This window comes from Astyanax mexicanus, chromosome 13 (genome assembly GCF_023375975.1).
Source record: "Astyanax mexicanus isolate ESR-SI-001 chromosome 13, AstMex3_surface, whole genome shotgun sequence".
NCBI lineage: Eukaryota > Metazoa > Chordata > Actinopteri > Characiformes > Acestrorhamphidae > Astyanax > Astyanax mexicanus.
Window position 1 is genome coordinate 25,845,001 of NC_064420.1, and position 20,000 is coordinate 25,865,000.

Genomic DNA, 20,000 nt, shown 5'->3' on the forward strand with positions numbered 1-20,000 from the left:
TATATTATATCTATTATCTATTGTCATAACCAACTAGATTACACTCAGAGGCAGAATCAGACATGCAATATTATCACAAGAAAAAAATATTTTTTGGAATAAGACACAGATGATAGACAGACTGATTAAAACCTAAAAATGAGCTGTTTTGTCACTGACATGAATGAAAGTCATGTTAGTTATTTCTTTTCTACATTGATTGGTTACAGGTAATGATGAAAACACTGTTAACACATATTAATGGGCAGCTTTGTGGCACTGGTTATGTCAGCGTTACGCAACAAGTGTAACTTATCATTACATTAAAAAGAGATTTATAAACTATACCTACATGCCAAAAGACGTGTAGAATTACCACCCACAGTGGACAGCACAGTGGATGGTAATGATCGTGACCAGCAGTGTCTGGCTACAATTGTCCATATGGACAGATGGATGGCTCTAGCACAAATCACATAGTGATCACATTTAGTGCAGGAGGCCCCACAAACATATCCCACAGGTCAGTGCAGTGTTTTTTCCCTGGTGAAAAAAATATACACTTAAGTGTACTTAAAACATGTTGAGAAATGTCTAATTATGCTGTAAACACAGATTTATGTACTTACCTAAAATATATTAAAAGTACATTAATAATATGTTTCATTAAATGTTTGAAAGTAATCTTTGATCATAGTTTTAAAAAAAGTACAATATAGTCTATTATAGACTATTATGAAGTAAACCATTAGTTTAATGTAATTCAGTATATTTTTAAAATACTTATTTCCAAATATAATTGTGTACATTCTTAGCAAAGTGTGTTAAAAACAAGTATTACACTAGTTCACTGAAAGTACAATGTATATACAGTAAACATATACAATGTTAAGTACAACATTGGTAAAATGTTCTAAAAATATATTTAGGTATTACATTTATATAATAGTTAGTAAATATTTCAATGCTCTGTAATTATAATTAGGGGAATATCAATATAAGTAAATTATACGATACAGTGTTAAATAACGCATTTAGATGTCAAATAAAAAATGTAAGTCAATTTGTAACACGCTAAAACAGGAACAAGAAGCATATTTGTACTCTAATGTATATAAATATATAACATTAAGTCTTAGTACATTTCTAATATACTTGGTGTATAATGGTGATGCAGTTGTAGTACTCATTAAATGTATTATAATTTTACTCTAAGCATATTTAAAATATGGGGTCACATATATGAAGTGGTATGTCGAAATTTGACTTAAGTATACTTAAAATAGTTCCATTTTAGTACAGTTAATTACACTTAACACAATTTAAGTACGATTTTTTTATACAATTAAAGTATAATAGGTACAAAAATAGTTGTTCCATTTAAGCACTCTTTAAATATACTGATTAATAATATGGCTACAAGTACACTTTAGTGTACGGAGCCCCTGAAGGGATGTGGGGATTTTTTTTTTACGTCAAAAGTGATGAGCACCAGATACTAAGTAGTGAACACCACTTACTAAGTGGTGAGCACCATATGCAAAGTGGTGAGCACCACTTACTAATGGTAGCTAGCATGCTATAGTTTAAACTGGCATATGTTCCACAGTGAAATGTTTTAGCATATGTTAGCTAGGTTAGCTAATGTTAACTTTATTTCAGTGGGGAATGTTTTAGCTAACGTTAGCTAGGTTAGCTAATGTTAACTATATTTCAGAATGAAATGTTTTAGCTTACGTTAGCTAGTTTAGCTAATGTTAACTATATTTCAGTGTGAAATGTTTTAGCTAACGTAAGCTAGGTTAGCTAATGTTAACTTTATTTCAGAATGAAATGTTTTAGCTTATGTTAGCTAGGTTAGCTAATGTTAACTATATTTCAGTGTGAAATGTTTTAGCTTACGTTAGCTAGGTTGGCTAATGTTAACTATATTTCAGTGTGAAATGTTTTAGCTAACGTAAGCTAGGTTAGCTAATGTTAAATTTATTTCAGTGGGGTATAATTTAGCTAACGTTAGCCAGGTTAGCTAATGTTAACTTTATTTCAGTGGAGGATATTTTAGCTAACATTAGCTAGGTTAGCTAATGTTAACTTTATTTCAGTGGAGGATATTTTAGCTAACATTAGCTAGGTTAGCTAATGTTAACTATATTTCAGAATGAAATGTTTTAGCTTAGGTTAGCTAGGTTAGCTAATGTTAACTTTATTTTAGTGGAGGATATTTTAGCTAACGTTAGCTAGGTTAGCTAATGTTAACTATATTTCAGAATGAAATGTTTTAGCTTACGTTAGCTAGGTTAGCTAATGTTAACTATATTTCAGTGTGAAATATTTTAGCTAACCTTAGCTAGGTTAGCTAATGTTAACTTTATTTCAGTGGGGAAAGTTTTAGCTAACATTAGCTAGGTTAGCTAACGTTAACTTTATTTCAGTGGGGAATGTTTTAGCTAACGTTAGCTAGGTTAGCTTGTGTTAACAATTTTATTTTAGCAGGGAATGTTTTAGCTAACATTTTAGTTACCTATGTTTTAGTTACTTAGTAGTTGGAGTTCACCACTTAGTGTGTGGTGCTCACCACTTACTATCTGGTGCTCACCACTTTTTTACAAAAAAAAACAAACAAATACACCACGTCCCTTTAGGGGCTCTGTATTAGTAGTGCACTATAGCATAAAAATGCTTAGTATACTTTAATCTACTTTTTTTCACTAGGGTTAGCATGGCAAAAGTCATGGGACACTAGTAATACTAGTTCCCCTAGTTCTAGTCCAATATTCTTTTCCTTTCAGTAAGAATGAGAATGTTAGTTAGTATCAATACCACAGGACACTGCTGCTTCTCAGTATGTGTGTGTGTGTGTGTGTAGCCAGAGACTACACAGAATTGTGAATGGAGATCATCTGAGGAATGAAACAGTGTTCTGAGGACATTAATGAGGGGGATGGGGGTGAGCTGTCACTCTCAGCAGCATATGTGTAGCTTAATGAAGATGGTGTTTAGTTGGTATTTGTTTGGCAGCATTCGTCTGGTTTATGTTTGTGTGCTGGAGCACTGTGGTCGCAAAGGCTTTATCTGTGCCTGTAAATGTTTGTGGTGAACATAAAATGTGAGTGTGTATGTCTGTGTGTGCGTGTGTGTGTGTGTGTAGCTCGCCTGGCATGAATCACTTAGAAGGCGTCACAGTCAAATCCACTGTTACACAGCAGATGATGTCTGGGTATTGTCTCTTGGCATTTCGAATATATCCATTTAAGTGCAGCTGAACTACAATTAAACCCTTTTTAAGCTGACAGAGGTTCAAAAGAATGAAGCATACTGGCCCTTCTTTTTGCAGCACAGTGTGTTCACACTGATCTGAATTGCAACCGATTCCATTCATACTGTTTTTCAGATTTTAGATTTTAGATTTTTATCCCATTTTCCCCAAATTTGGAAGGTCAGTTACCCAACCCACTCATTAGGACTCCCCCATCAATAAAAGGGTGCTGACTGGCATCATCATTTCTACCTACCCTGAAAGATCAAGGCCAATCAAGGCTCTCTCTCTGACTCTGGCTGATGAAGGAAGACAGCATGATCTAGGATTTAATCTGGTGATGCTCTGCAATAAAACAAAGTTTCACACCAAACCCCCACTAACTCAAACACTGAACTCTAAACAGAGTATCTGTTGCAATTCCCTTTTAATTACATGATTATAGACCTGGTCTGAACTGAATACAGTTCCTCATACAGATGAAGTGAAGCTCTGAGCTAAAGGGTGAATTAGCAAGTAGAGCTTAACCACTGATTCATGAAGAAAGGGGGGGTTTCTTCACTGAAGGGACAATCACAAATGCTAATGTGTTAATCACAGCTCTGTGTGTGTGCGTGTGTGTGTGTGTGAAAGGTGACACCTGTAATAAACCAGTTCACACTGAGTGACTCTGGCAGTAATGGGCCAACAGCTTTTATATGAATCACTGTTTTACAGGCAATGATGAACACACACACATACATACACATACACACAAATACATTGTCACACATCTTTTTCTATTAATCCGTCATATTCTTGGCTTCTAGTAATCTAGTAATTAAACTTAATTGTTAACTGGATAGTATGGTATTGCCACTGCTTGGGCAGGTGTGTATAGTTGGTGTTTAACTGGACAGGTTTGTATGGGTGCTCTTCAACTGGACAGGTGTGGATAGGTGCTGTTTAACTGACCATGTGTGTATGGGTGCTGTTTAATTGGTCAGATGTGTATAGGTGCTCTTTAACTGGACAGGTATGTATGACTGCTCTTTAACCGGAGATGTGTGTATGAATGTTGGTTAATTGGAAAGGTGTGTATGGATGCTCCTTAACTAAGTAGGTGTGTATGGACGCTCCTCAACTGGACAGGTGTGTGTGGATGCTGATTAACTAGACAAGTGTGTATGGATGCTACATAACTAAACAGGTGTGTATGGATGTTCCTTAACTAAACAGGTGTGTATGGATGCTTCTCAACTAAACAGGTGTGTATAGATGTTCCTTAACTAAACAGGTGTGTATGGATGCTCCTTAACTAAGTAGGTGTGTATGGACGCTCCTCAACTGGACAGGTGTGTGTGGATGCTGATTAACTAGACAAGTGTGTATGGATGCTACATAACTAAACAGGTGTGTATAGATGTTCCTTAACTAAACAGGTGTGTATGGATGCTTCTCAACTAAACAGGTGTGTATAGATGTTCCTTAACTAAACAGGTGTGTATGGATGTTCCTTAACTAAACAGGTGTGTATGGACGCTTCTCAACTAAACAGGTGTGTATAGATGTTCCTTAACTAAACAGGTGTGTATGGATGCTTCTCAACTAAACAGGTGTGTATAGATGTTCCTTAACTAAACAGGTGTGTATGGATGTTCCTTAAATAAACAGGTGTGTATGGATGCTTCTCAACTAAACAGGTGTGTATAGATGTTCCTTAACTAAACAGGTGTGTATGGATGCTTCTCAACTAAACAGGTGTGTATAGATGTTCCTTAACTAAACAGGTGTGTATAGATGTTCCTTAACTAAACAGGTGTGTATGGATGCTCCTTAACTTAACAGGTGTGTATGGATGCTGTTCAACTGGACAGGTGTGTATTAATGTTGCGCAACTGGACAGGTGTGTATGGATGCTCCTTAACTGGACAGGTGTTTATGGATGCTCCTTAACTGGACAGGTGTTTATGGATGCTGTTTAACTGGACAGGTGTTTATGGATGCTCCTTAACTAAGTAGGTGTGTATGGACGCTCCTCAACTGGACAGGTGTGTGTGGATGCTGCTTAACTGGACAGGTGTGCATGAATGCTCCTTTATTAAACAGCTGTGTATGGATGCTCCTTTATTAAACAGGTGTATGGATGCTCCTTTATTAAACAGGTGTGTATGGATGCTACATAACTAAACAGGTGTGTATGGATGTTCCTTTATTAAACAGGTGTGTATGGATGCTACATAACTAAACAGGTGTGTATGGATGTTCCTTTATTAAACAGGTGTGTATGGATGCTACATAACTAAACAGGTGTGTATGGCTGTCCCTTAACTAAACAGGTGTGTATGGATGTTCCTTAACTAAACAGGTATGTATGAATGTTCCTTAACTAAACAGGTGTGTATGAATGCTCCTTAACTGGACAAGTGTGTATGGATGCTGTTTAACTGGTGTGTATGGATGCTCCGTAACTGGAAAGGTGTGTATGGATGCTCTTTAACTAAACAGGTGTGTATGGATGCTGTTTAACTGGACAGGTGTGTATGGATGCTCTTTTACTAATAGGTGTGTATTAGAGGTTAGATCGGGCCCAAAAAATCTGACCCAACCCAGCCCGAGCCCGTGCACGTTCTGCCCGAGCCCGACCCAACCCGAACCATAAACTGTCATTATGAGCCCAAGCCCGACCCGCCCCGCCCCATAAACTGCCTGTTTTCGGGCTGTTTGAATGAGCGAAATATGATCAGAATTATGTTAATTAACACGGTAACATAGAAGCATAGAACTATTATTTAATTAAAATGATTTTTAAGAACAGCTAAACACAGTGCTGCAAGTTAAACGCGGAGGAGTTCACGTGCGAGAGAGAGAGAGAGAGAGAGAGACACAGAGAGAGAGAGAGAGAGAGAGAGAGAGAGAGAGAGAGAGAGAGAGACACAGAGAGAGATTTGCGTGTTCTGGTGTGAGCTACTCACAGGTAAAAGTTCTCTTTTATCTCCTCGTGCTCATATTCTAGTCCCATACATAATTCTGCAGTGTTTTCTGTCGTATTTTGCGGCTAGCGCGAGCGCTTACAACTAACATCGCGGACCGCGAGGTGCTGCCGCGCTTGTGCCGAATCCGCTGCTGAATCTGACTCCCGCTTCGCGGACAGAATCGGCACAACACCCCCCGCTGTACAACTGCGGGAGTGAAAACAGCGCTTATAAATAAATTCGTTTAGTTTCACTTTCAGTTTTCGTTATTTTCGTTATTTTATTTAAAAGTAACAATATAGTTAAAAAACAGAGATGCCTACATCTTAGACTATTTTCTGGAGCCCGACCCGACCCGAGGAATGTGGTGGGAAATCTCGGCCCGAAACGGCCTCAGGTCAGGTCGGGTTCGGGCAGAGAATCTAAGCTCTAGTGTGTATAGATGCTCCTTAACTGGACAGGTGTGTATGGATGCTTCTTAACTAAATAGGTGTGTATGGATGCTCCTTTACTAAACAGGTGTGTATGGATGCTTCTCAACTGGACAGGTGTTTATGGATGCTGGATAACTGGACAGGTGTGTATGGGTGCTGTTTAACTAAACAGGTGTGTATGGATGTTACCTTACTAAACAAGTGTGTATGGATGCTCCTTAACTAGACTGGTGTGTATGGATGCTGTTTAACTGAACAGATGTTTAAGGGTGCTGATTAACTGGACAGGTGTTTAAGGGTGATGATCAACTGGACAGGTGTTTAAGGGTGCTGATCAACTGAACAGGTGTTTAAGGGTGATGATCAACTGAACAGGTGTTTAAGGGTGATGATCAACTGAACAGGTGTTTAAGGGTGCTGATCAACTGAACAGGAGTTTAAGGGTGATGATCAACTGAGCAGTTGTTTAAGGGTGCTGATCAACTGAACAGGGGTTTAAGGGTGCTGATCAACTTGACAGGTGTTTAAGTGTGCTGATCAACTGAACAGGTGTTTAAGGGTGATGATCAACTGAACAGGTGTTTAAGGGTGATGATCAACTGAACAGGTGTTTAAGGGTGCTGATCAACTGAACAGGGGTTTAAGGGGGATGATCAACTGAGCAGGTGTTTAAGGGTGCTGATCAATTGAACAGGTGTTTAAGGGTGCTGATCAACTGGACAGGTGTTTAAGTGTGCTGATCAACTGAACAAGTGTTTAAGGGTGATGATCAACTGGTCAGGTGTATATGACTGCTTATAATAACAGTTGTGTATGGTTGCTGATTAACTGGACAGGTGTGTAATAATGTTGTTTATAAGGACAGGTGTGTATGGGTGCTGCTTACCTGAGTGTGTGTATATAGATGTTGTTTAATTGGACCAGTGTGTACAGGTTTTGCTGAACTGGACAGGTGTGTATAGATGGTGTTTAGGGTGACAGATGTTAGTTACACCTGCACACACCTGTATACACCTGCCCAGGTGTATTCTGGCTGCTTTGAAGCTGTTTATAATATAATTAGAGAGGGATTACTGAGGGAAGTGAGACGAAGTGTGAGACAGTCCAGGCTGGAACAGGCTTGTGTGTCTGTGTGTATGCGGGTGTGTGTGTGTGTGTAGCTGTAGTGTCTGATGTGAGTATGAAGCCAAAAACAGTCTGGTTATTTTTGGATTCACTTAGTGATTCTATCACCCTGCTCTACACTCACACACTCATGCAGAGAATCTCCAGTGTTTCTTGTTTCAACTCTTTCTGTCCTGCTCGAATATGCAGTCAGTACCTACCCTGATATGTGTGTGTATCTGTGTGTGTGTGTGTGTGTTTATATAATCTGTAACATTAGTATTCATTATCAGTATCACACTTGATGCTTTAACTGATTCAGCAGATTAATCATCCTAGAGAGAGACCGTGAGAATAATCAAGGGAGAGATAGAGAGAGAGAGAGAGAGAGAGAGAGAGAGAGAACACTCATAATAAGATTTCTTAGATTTATCCATTAATGCATTAATAGTTTGTAGAAAACCCCAGCTGACACAATTATGCTGTGTTCAGGTGCTTCTGCTCATCAAAAGGTTGTATATAACAGATGGTTAACTAGTAAATACACTTTCACACCATTCAGATGTTTGTCGGAAGATCCGCCCACTGAGCATGAAGATAAAATAAAATATCCATAAACAACAACATCAAGTTGTATTAAATGAAATGAAAAGTGCTGGAGTGTAATTTTGTGATATATGGATAAAACTGGATTTAAACATATAGAAAAGGTAAAAGGTTGAGGTGTACATCAGATTCTCACATTTGTATATGTCTAGAATCCTATGTTTCCCACTTGTAAATGCAACTTTTTAGTCAAATGTATAATTTCTTTCCCCAGGCAATTACATGTATAAATGTGCACACGAAAATACATTTTATTATTAAGCATAGTGTACATCTTATACATTGACTTAATTGCAAAAGTAAGATATGTTATTAAACAAATTAATAAAAACTACTTAGAACGCTGAAAAAATAACATTTGTTACCTGTCCCCACTAAACTATAAACTTTACCATGAAATATAATTATTATGTGTAATGTAATTTTGTAATGTAATATGTACTTTTTTTGTATTGTTGTGTGAATCTAAATTCCATCAATGCTATAATTTTTTTATAATAAAGTTAAAATACACATTTTAGTTGTGTCCCTGTGTTTTCACTCATTCCTGTTACCGTAACACATTAACACATCTGAAAAATCTGGAACATTCTACATTCGTCAAGTCACATCTACAACAGGAAATTACATCAGCTAGTTCAGGAAATTACATCAGCTAGATCATGGGAAGACCAAAATTAAGTTATCTAAAGTAAGCTCCTTCAATTATTGTAACTATGACTGAGGAGATAAATCTCAACACTTTCCTGTTACCTAAATTAATTTCTAAAATTTTTTTTTTTTTTTTTTAAATACACATTTTGGTAAAATCACTAGAATGTGCTGAGTGTTCTCATGCTATTAGACTAGCCACCATTTAGCTATTTTTCATGTTTCTGCTAATTCTATGCTAAAAACTCATTCCAGTTACTTTCATTGCAGTTACTCAAAATGTAAAAAGTAACAGGAATGAGTGCCAGTAACAGGAATGAGTGCCAGTAACAGGAGTGATTTTTTGTGTAATAAATATCAATTATTTGAACATGCAGTCAACCATTTCTTTAAAATAAAGACTTTCTTATAGAGAAAATCAAAGGAATTGGTATTGCTTTTAAGTGCGCTTTATAAATGGTCCCATGAGTTTTGGTAACAGGACTGAATAAAAAATGTAACCATCTTCAGATTAGAAACCTTAAAAATTAAGTACAGCTGCCTGAGTTTGACCAGTAGATGTTTTGAATAGAGTTGAATAAAAAGATAAAAAAAAAGGTTTAATTGGAATGAGTTACAACAAGCAAATGGCACCCATTCAGTGGAATGGCCCACAAGTGGTACAAACTGTAATTTCTAGTTTCTGACATCACAGGAATGCAGGATTATCCAAAGTACGGTACTATAAATGATGAGTGTTAATGATCGTTCTGAATATTTCTTCTTAGTTTTAGCACTTTGGTTATAAGTCTAATGTTGCTAACAGTTGATTTTTTTTTATTGGTAATTTTATTAGGGTAGGATAGTGACTATTAGCCACAGTTAGTGAGTAAAGTCCTTGTTAGCTACTGTTAGTTTTGTTTCACACTGTTAGCGACTTTTAAGATATATACTTAGTGAGTGTACCATTGATAGCCACTGTTACACACAGTAAGTGAGGATAGCTCCAATTAGCTACTGATAGTGTTGTTAGCCACTGTTAATAAGTATAGACCTTATTGGCTACTGTTATCAACAGTTTGTTAGGATAGCTACTGTTGGTGTTGTTAGCCACTATTAGCAACTATAAGGATATTTAGTGTTAGTGATAGTGAGTGTAGCCACTGTTCTCTCCTGTTAGTGAGTATAAGCAACAATTAGGTCCAATCTCATTCTCTTTTGTACCCCTTCCCCTTGTGTTCGAGTGTAACCCTTCCCCTTGGAACCGAGTTCGCTTTTATTTTATTTTTCTGTTTCACCTGAAATTATGTAGCCTCTGCCGTATGTTGCATAACATTTAAGGTGGAACTGTAAAGTTAGCTAGCTAGCTACTGAGACAAACTACTAGCGTTTTTTTTTTTTTTTTAAGAAAGAAACTCAAATTTGTTTCTTTGTTCGCTTGTGTCATGTAGTCCTAACACTTTGCCCTACTTCTCCAGCCTAACAAAAATCAAGACACTCAACCCCTAGGCAGGCACACGCAAAACAGAGGGGTAGGGCTAAGTGGTAGGGCCAAGGGGTAAAATGGGATAGGGCCTTAGTCACTGTTATCCACAGCAAGCATTAGTCATTGCAAGTGTTATTAGCTACTGTTAGCCATTGTTAGGGGAGTATATCCTCTGTTAGCCCTGGTTAGATGTTAGTGAGGTTAGAGTTATTAAGGTTAGCCAGCATTTTTGTGGTTAGCATCCGTTAGCCACTGTTAGCCATGCTAGCAAGGTTAGCCACTCTTAGTGACAATTAATGCAGGTTGTAACATTCAGTCATTAACAAATTTAAATGTGTGCTTAATCTGTCGTCACATTCCATTTTTCCCATATAACACACACACACACACACACACATATATACATCTGAATCTGAAACCACAGTCTTCATCTGCTTCTTTTTCATCTTCATTTTGCCTTGCTGGTGATGTCAGTTGCTACGCAACCAGGCCATTGGAGCCTGATAGTCTCTATGGCGACCAGGCAGAGGCATCATGCACTGAATAAAAGGATAGATGGAGGAGAGAGAGAGATTGAGAGAGAGAAGGAGAGAGAGAGAGAGAGAGAGAGAGAGAGAGAGAGAGATGGATAACGAAGGTAACGAGGGTTAGGAGTGGGAGGAAAGAGTAGAACTGTGTTGGTGTTTGGGACATATGAGTAAATCTGTGTGTGCTTTTGAGCATGTGTGTGTATGTGAGAAAGAGAGAGAGAGATGGATGGTCATGGTGAGGAAGGGACCGAAGGACAGAGAGAGAGAGAGAGAGAGAGAGAGAGAGAGAGAGAGACGGAGAGATGGAGAGAAAATGAGAGCGTGGGAAAATGATAAAATTTAGAACAGTGTCACTGACTGACCTGCAGTGTGGGAACAGTGCGCACACACACACACACACACACACACACACATAGCCAATCACTGCACATTATTCAGTTTACAACCTATCAGATGAGCTCAGGAGAGCCAATGAGAAACATACAAAGTGATGCTTATATTAATATGAAAACGAATGAGCACAAATGAGTCATTATGTCAACTTGCTAAATGAAGTCAGGGAGCACCACAATGAAAGAGAAAGAGAGTGTGTGTGTGCATGTCAGATTAGCATTTTCTTGATTAGTATTTTCAGTTTAAGCCTTTTTATTCAGTAGGTTACAGTAATTCTGTTCCTGATGTTAAGCCATTTAGCATCTGTGCTAACATGGGACCTCCTGCTAACAGTTGTCTATGGAGCCACTCATAGCTGAGCTTTAACTGATGCTGTGATTGATACCACAGAAAGTTCTACAACTGTAATCTACAACCTTCTGGCCCATTTCAGAGAGGTAGAACAAAGAGCACCTGGTCCACTGAGCACACTGATTGGTCTACTGAACACAAGGAGAGACCAATCAGGATGCTTTCTGTGTCTGTTTATTTAATTTATTTCAAAATTTCTCCCGTTTGTCTCACAATTTAGCTAGGCCAAATATCCCACAAAACCCATTAGCTGCTACTTAGCTGTATACCCCCCATTCACAAGTGATGCCACAACACAAAGAGTGTGAAGACTAGCACACACCTCCTCCGACACATGTAAAGTCAGCCACCACCTCTTTTCAAACTGCTCAGTCGGAGGAAAGCACAGCGAATCGGTTCCAATACATCAGCTCACAGAAGCCTTGTGCTGATCAGCATCACCCTAGGATTGATGAGGGAAAAGAGTGCCATCTATCTACCCGGAGAGAGCAAGGCCAATTTAGCTCATTCAGGGCTTTTGGATAACTTTATTCCACTCCTGGTGCAAGAATTCGAGCAGTTCAGCTTGGTTTGATGGCTTGTGATCATCCATATTCCTCCATACATCCATCCAGAGGTTTTTAATTTGGTAAAATCAAAGAAACTCATAATTTTTAAGTGGTTTCTTGTTTATTTTTTCTACAACTGTACTTCAGTATAGTATATTGCAATGTACTCTATTCTCGAGTGTACTGTGTAGTCCTGTGTATTGTGTTGTAATTACTATAAAAAACGGTGTTCTATAATGTAATTTGATGTTGTGTGTGATACAGTATCCGCAGCATTTTTAGATCACAGTATTACACACACACACACACACACATTTTGTTTCAGTGTGTGAGAGACAGTGGCTGGGTTTGGTGTCCCTCTCTGATGACCTCAGTGAGCAGACGGAGTGTTTGGCTGCAGTCGTTCCTGAGTGGAATGCTGAAGTTAGAAAGACTGCGCCTCTCTGCTGCCACCTTTTGGCCAGAACCCGCCAATGCAGTCTTCTGATATTATCTCACACACATTCTTCTCTTGGTGAGGACACTCAGAATGGTGTGGGAGTGCAGTGTGTGGGTATGGGGCGGTCTGTTGGTAGCAACTGTCCCCTTAACTGTCCCTATTACTAACTTGCCTCTGATTCCTTAATAGCACATGTGGAAGAGAAGTGGGGCTGAAGAAAGAGACAGAGCATGTGAAAATATGTAGGTCTGAAAGTAAAAAAGAGGCGGACCATGTAAAAAGAGGTTGGTCTGGATAGAAAAAGAGGCGGCACAGTTTAAAAGAGGAAGAGCTAGACGGAAAACGAGGCAGGGCTGTTGAAAAGTGGAAAAGCTGAAAGGAAAAAGAGGAGGGGCACATGTGAAAGAGGTAGGATTGGAAAGGAAAGGAAAGAAGTCGGTGGAAAAAAGGTAGGGGTAGAAGAAAAAGAGATGAACCATGTGGAAAGGTAGGAATAGAAGGAAAAAGAGGTAGGGATGGAAGGAAAAAAAGGTAGGGATAGAAGAAAAAAGAGGCTGACCATGTGGAAAGAGGTAAAGCTGGAAGGAAAAGAGGTAGGGATAGAAGAAAAAAGAACCTGACCATGTGGAAAGAGGTAAAGCTGGAAGGAAAAGAGGTAGGGATAGAAGAAAAAAGAACCTGACCATGTGGAAAGAGGAAGGGATGTAAGGGGAAAGAGGCAGGAATAGAATAGAAAAGGTGGTTCACATGGATAGAGGTAGGACTAGAAGGGAAAAGAGGTAGGGATAGAAGAAAAAAGAAGCAAACCACGTGGAAAGAGGTAAAGATGGAAAGGAAAAGAGGTAGGGATAGAAGAAAAAAGAGTCAGACCACATGGCAAGAGGTAGGAATGGAAGGGAAAAGAGGTAGGGATAGAAGAAAAAAGAGGTGGACCATGAGGAAATGAGCTGGAAGGAAAAGGATGTGGGGCATGCTTGAAAAAGGAAAAGAGGTGATGTTTGTGAAAAGAGAGGAACGGGGAAAAACAGATGGACCATTTGGGAGGAGGTAGGGCTGGAATATATAAGAGCCGGGGCATGGGTGATAAGGGGCAGAGCATGTGGGAAGAGGTAGGGCTGTAAAGAAAAGGGGTGTGGTATGTTAAAAGGGGTGGGACTAGAAGGAAAAAGATAGGAGTGAATCAGACTGTGGGGGAGGAGCCAACTGCTGACATTAAGCTGCATAAAATATTAATGTAATATAATATCTCAAGTGTATATTATTTTAAAAAATATTTAAAGTTCTCACAGCAAAAAATAGCTGCTGTCGCCACACCCCCCTGGAGCACCTATCCACACACACACACACACACCTGCATGTGCCCCAGTTTGGTGGACTATATAGGCTGGGCTGTTGTTAGGGAGAGGTTTGGAGGTGGTGTTTCCGCTGGTCAGCTGTGGTGCTGGACGGTGTTCTTTTTTGTGACCTTCAGTTTGGACCATTTTGGATCTATGGTTAGAGATCTCTCTCTCTCTCTTTCTCTTTTTCTTTTTCTCTATATATCTCTTTCTTCTTATCCCTGATACTGCTACTGTAATGTTATGAGCATGTCCGTGTGTGTGTGTGTGTGTGTGTGTGTATAGCCTAAGATTTTGTAAACACTGCAAAACGAGTGTGTGTGTGTGTGATGCCAATGTAAATGTGATGTAGATCATTTAACCCTCAGAGATAATAATTTAATTCACACAGTGGAGAACCTTGTGAACTCTGTAGGTTGCAGGTCTTCACATCCGGAGATTCCATTTTCCAGTCCTACATTTTGCTCTTGCTGGAAGTTAAGGGAATCATTATTGTAATTGATTGTAGTGTCACATGTACTAAGGATTGATTTGTCCAGAAAAAAATTTTTGTCCGTAAAATGGATTTCAGGTCCAGATTTGAAGACCTCTTAATCTCTTCTAGGTGTTTAGAGAAGGTCTAATAGAGGTCTAATCTCTATAAATGTAATAAATTGTTATTCAGTGAAGCTGGAGTTTTAACTCCACAGCATTACTCTACTAGTCTTATTACAGTATTCAGTTCTGCTAGAAACTAAAGGGTTTGGGTTTGGGTTTAATTTGTGAAATTAAACCCAAAAGTTGTCCAATCAGGATTGTCCTCTCAGTTGTATCTGGGCAGATTCAGCTACAGCTCTGGAAAAAAATAAGACACCACTTCTATTTCTGAATCAGTTTCCAAATTCCAAATAAAAATATTGTCATTTAGAGCATTTATTTGCAGAAAATGAGAAATGGCTGCAGTAACAAAAAAGATGAAAATCAATATTTGATGGAATAACCCTGTTTTTTTAATCACAGTTTTCATACATCTTGGCATGTTCTCCTCCGCCAGTCTTACACACTGCTTTTGGATAACTTTATGCTACTCATTCCTGCTGTACAAATTCAAGCAGTTCAGCTTGGTTTGATGGCTTGTGATCATCCATCTTCCTCCTGATTATATTTCAATTTGGTAAAATTAAAGAAACTATGCTCTATTTTTTTCTCTAGAGCTGTATGTCAGATGCTTTATGCTGTGGTCCATTTGAAATTTGAGGTTGGGGTTTCCAAGTTTTAAAGAGGTGGGCCTCTAAGAAAAAGAGGCAGGGCATGTCTAAAAAGAGGTTTGCGCTGAAAAGAAAAAAGGCAGGGCATGTGGAAAGAGGTAGAGTTAGAAAAAAAAAAGGTGGGGCATGTGAAAAGAGGTTGTGGGTTTAAAAAAACAAAAAAAAAAAACAAGGGACATTTGGTAATGTTCTAAAGTAGACTAAAACTGTCTGAATGTTTAACGGGAATGCAGTGGCATTATTCCTAGTCTGAAAATCTGATTTCATAGGTAATCTGAACACAGCTTTAATTCTGCTGAAGTTTAAACTGAAGTTTAAGGTCTCTCTCTCTCTCTCTCTGCAGAAATATCGTTATCAGGATGAAGAGACTCCGCCCCTGGAACACAGCCCTGCCCACCTGACAGCCGGAAAGAGCGGAGAACTTCTACACCTTAGCGACGGAAGCCACATCCCCATGGACGGTGTTCATGGTTACGTCCCTCATCCGCACATATCACCTGCAAAGGTAGGAAAAGTGACTTTAGCTCTCTTGACTGTGATTGGCTGATTGGACTGTAGTTTGAGCTGTGATTGGTTGATTGGACTGTAATCTAGAATTTTGTATTTGTTTTTATTTATTTCCTTGGATTGGTTCTATATAGCACCAAACAATGTTCCACTATCTTTATAAGTACAAGAGCCTTGAACGTTTTTTGTAAGCTTTTGCTAACAGTGCAGTGTTAAGCTGTATGGTGTAGGGGGCACCATGAAAAAGCTCAACTCCGTCCAATTACTTTTAGATAAACAGTGCTAAAAGTTGTCACAGAAGTGATGTGCTCAAGTGCAGTCAATATAAGGACACTGTGTGTAGTACAAGAGTAATGGGGTGTTGTGAGCTGTAATAGAGTGCCCTCGTGTGGCCATCAGTGGAAGTGCATTCCAGCACCATGGAGAGCAACTCTGGAGCCAGAGGCCTTGTAATGCAGAGAACCTCAATTTAATAATGTGCTCCAGGGTGAACAGACAGTAGAAGGCCCTCCTATGTGAGTAATTCTTCAGTAGTGTTCCTTTTATGGTCTACAAAGACTCATGTACAAGAGATTTTCCTTGACAAACTCATTGATAAAAAATAAAGCACCAAGAAGAAGTTGTTGAAATCGAATGAAACTTTGTGCATGAATAATAATTGTAAGTGATAACTATGAAGAGAATTTTGTGCCAAAAGTTTTATACAAAGAAATGAAATCTGCAATCAAAATTTTAAGAATCAGAAGGATTTTTAAAGTGTTTGTTGCCAATTAAAAATAGAAATATAGCATATATATATATTAAATATACTTGGTTACCATATTATAGTTGCAGTTATTTGAAATTTTTTTTGAGCTTTCATTTTTGTGTTTTTGCTTTTAAACACTTTGCTTCTGGAATATCTCGTTTGATTCTGCCTCAGCTTTTTTGCTTCTGGGTTTTAGCACAGTTTTTACAGGTGGATGGGGCTTAAAAGAAGGTGTTCCCCTTGAATCTCTATTGAGACCTGCCACGCCCCACCCTGCCAGCTTCAAGCATTTTTCCAAACACAGAGAAACAAATGAGTTCCAGCATACAACAGCAGCAGAAAATACTTTTCCAATAAAATTTCATACAAACGTTATTTTAAATGTTACATTTTTACTCTAAGTAAGTGTTTTACTCCATGAAAAAGCTCACGTTAGCGAGATGTGTTAAATATTCATGCTTTAAAGGAGAACTCTGGTGTAAAATGGACTTTTGGTGTAGTAAAACATGATAAAAAGTACTTACCTTTGATGAATAGCACACCTCCGTTCACCCACAGCGTTCAGAGATCCAGAAATTTTAACAGTTTGTCCAAACACCCTTCAGACTGGGTGACACGGGGCATAATTTCCCCCTTTAAATCGCTTTTTCCACCGTAATGCAGCTCAAAGCAGCTCCACACCTCCTTGCTTGAATCCGGAGAGCCCTGACATTTAAAACGAAGCATTAATAACTTAAAAAGTGCACAAGAAACTACTGAAAATAACATAGACATATATATGCATAGACTCTGCATAGCGTGAGTTGCATTATAGGATTTAAACAGTGGTTTTTAATAAACTTCTTCAGCAGTTTTAAAGTGTGGAGCTACTTTGAACCTGGATAACAGTGGAAAAAGCGATTTACCTACAGGTGCAAGACATGCTCCATCTCACTTTTTCTAAAGCCTGTTTGGGCAAAGTGCACAAAATACTGAATCTCAGAAAGCTGCGGGAGAGCGGAGGTGGGCTATTTAACAAAAGTTAGTACTTTTTTATTATGTTTTAATCCAATATCAAGTCCATTTCATTCCAGAGTTCACATTTAAAGAACTATACAGAGTACATTCTTTACTTTCCAGAGTTGAATGCTGAGTATTGTATAATCTGTACTTACTTGCTTGTGTCCCTCTAGTGTAATAGTAATGTTATAGTAATGTTGTGCATCCGTATGCTGTATACACTTATATTCATCTCCATTTTTAACTCTCTCTTTGTCTATTAACTCTCTCTCTCTTAACCCATCCTTACTCTAACCAACCCTCTTTCCCGTGTTCTGCTATCACTATCCCCTCAATGTTGATATAATCAGTATTGGCAGAGGTGGGGAATTCACGTCCTGAAAGTATTTCTTTGCAAGATTTTGACTGTTTCACTGTATATCACTGTATTTATTATTACTATTATTTATTTATAGTTTTTTTTATAACTGTGCTTTAATATACGGTTGTGACTTACTGTACTGTTAGGAGTACCTATAATACTAAACATTAAGGCTTTAAATTAAGTCTTTGATTATTATAGGGTTACTTTGTCCCACAAAATTATACAATATATGAAAAAAATTAGACTGCATTAGCAGAAAAACAATAAACCTTGGAGAGATACGGCAGCAACTTTAACACGGCTTTGTTTACAAAACAAAATATTTTAAATAAGACCTTAAACACTATAAATGGACCTAAAATGCTCAAAATGCAAGTATTCAAAGAGATATTTCTTAAAAACTCTATTGCACAAGTAAAGTACAAGTTTAGGATCAGTTTAAAATATATTACTATTGAAGCTATTAGAGGCATTCAAGTATTTAAGCATCTGTTTATCAGTTTATCACAATTCCCTTGGTTCTCCAGTTAACAAATACATTCAATTCAGTGTGTTAATATAATCTTATAATATATTTCAAGCTACAGTATTAATATGTTTAAAATTCTAGCAAGGAGCAGCAGCAGAAGCTTTAGGAAGCTTTTCTGTTCTCATGTTTTTTCCAGGCAGGACAGCGTGAGACTCCACTGAACCAAACTGAACTACAGTGTTTTAGCTTGTTATGCTAACTGACTAGCGTCAGCTAGTGAGCTCTGCTACTGTGCATTTTTTGACGACGCTGTTCTACACAGCGCTCCCCAGTGCCTCTAGCAGTATGGTGGTATGTAAAAAAAATGTTTTCATAATTCCTCTCTGGTATAGCATATGAACTGGCATACCCATAGACATCATATACATAGACGCCACATCGACTAACGCCGTCTATTGGCACTGGTGTGTCAACGTGACGCCATATTGGAGGAGGCAACCCTGTGTCCCCAGTGCATTAATTTACACTGAGGAAGTTGTTTAATACATCTATAATTATCATAACAATAAAAATTACACCCAATTTTCACATGGTTTTGTTTGTTACAATGCTCTTTTAACAAAGACAGAAATACGGTATTGCATAAATGAATGTACATGGCATAAAAAATGTATATATAAATATAAAATTAATGAAATTTACTTATATATATATATATATATATATATATATATATATATATTTACATATATATGTAAATATATCTGTAAATAAATGCTATAAAGGAGAATATTTTTATTTGAAATTCGTAACCACAATGTTAATTTAATTCAAACGTATAACTTTAAATAGCAAAACTAGATACATTGATTTATATTAATTATTTATTTTTTTACTACAAAATTATATTAAAATATTATATTATATTATATCATCTATTATATACTAATTCATTATAATTTTATATATATATATATATATATATATTAATTCATTTTAATTAATTAAATAGATATTATATATATATACTGTATATAATTTGTGTATTTATGTATACATGTTTATGTATGTACATATAAATATAAAATTAATTAATTTGTACACTTATTAATATGCCATTAAGTATTTCAGCAAGACAGCACATATATGTAATGTGTAACAGTGAATCATTACTACATTTCTGCTGTTTGTAACAAACCAAACCGTGTGAAAACCTTTGGTAGAAAAATGGGAGAGTGGTGATTATTATATATATGTGTGTGTGTGTGTGTGTGTGTGTGTGTGTGTGTGTGTGTGTGTGTGTATGTGTGTGTGTGTGAGTGAATGTGCTTATGACTAGAATGTATTATTTGCCAATTATTTTGTATCTTTTGTCTGTCGGACCCCAGGAAGAGTAGCAGCTATTGTCATAGCAGCTAATGGGGATCCAAATAAAACAATAAAACAATTATTATAGGTGTATTTTACACATTCCTCAGTGTAATTTAATGCACTGGGGGCACAGGGCAGGCTATGCGGCGTCTATGTATATGAAATCTATGGTATAAACCAGTGCAACAAGAAAATAAAAATCCTCCACAGGATTTTGTTCCTACTGCCTGGACAGTTCTCCAGCAACT

The 20,000-nt window shown here is 37.6% G+C and overlaps 2 protein-coding genes across 8 annotated transcripts in view; one reads left to right on the forward strand and one right to left on the reverse strand.

Moving 5' to 3' along the window:
* The window catches only part of LOC103037426 (C-reactive protein), a 190,755-nt gene that overhangs the window by 27,766 nt on the left and 142,989 nt on the right, over positions 1-20,000 (reverse strand). The gene's annotated exons all lie outside the window — the stretch shown is intronic.
* The window catches only part of dlg4b (discs, large homolog 4b (Drosophila)), a 70,805-nt gene that overhangs the window by 5,802 nt on the left and 45,003 nt on the right, over positions 1-20,000 (forward strand). For all 7 annotated transcript variants that reach the window (XM_049463189.1, XM_049463191.1, XM_049463190.1 and 4 more), the window contains one exon: positions 15,638-15,799. In XM_049463189.1, coding sequence (XP_049319146.1) covers positions 15,638-15,799 — 162 coding nt within the window. The remainder of the gene's footprint in view (positions 1-15,637; positions 15,800-20,000) is intronic.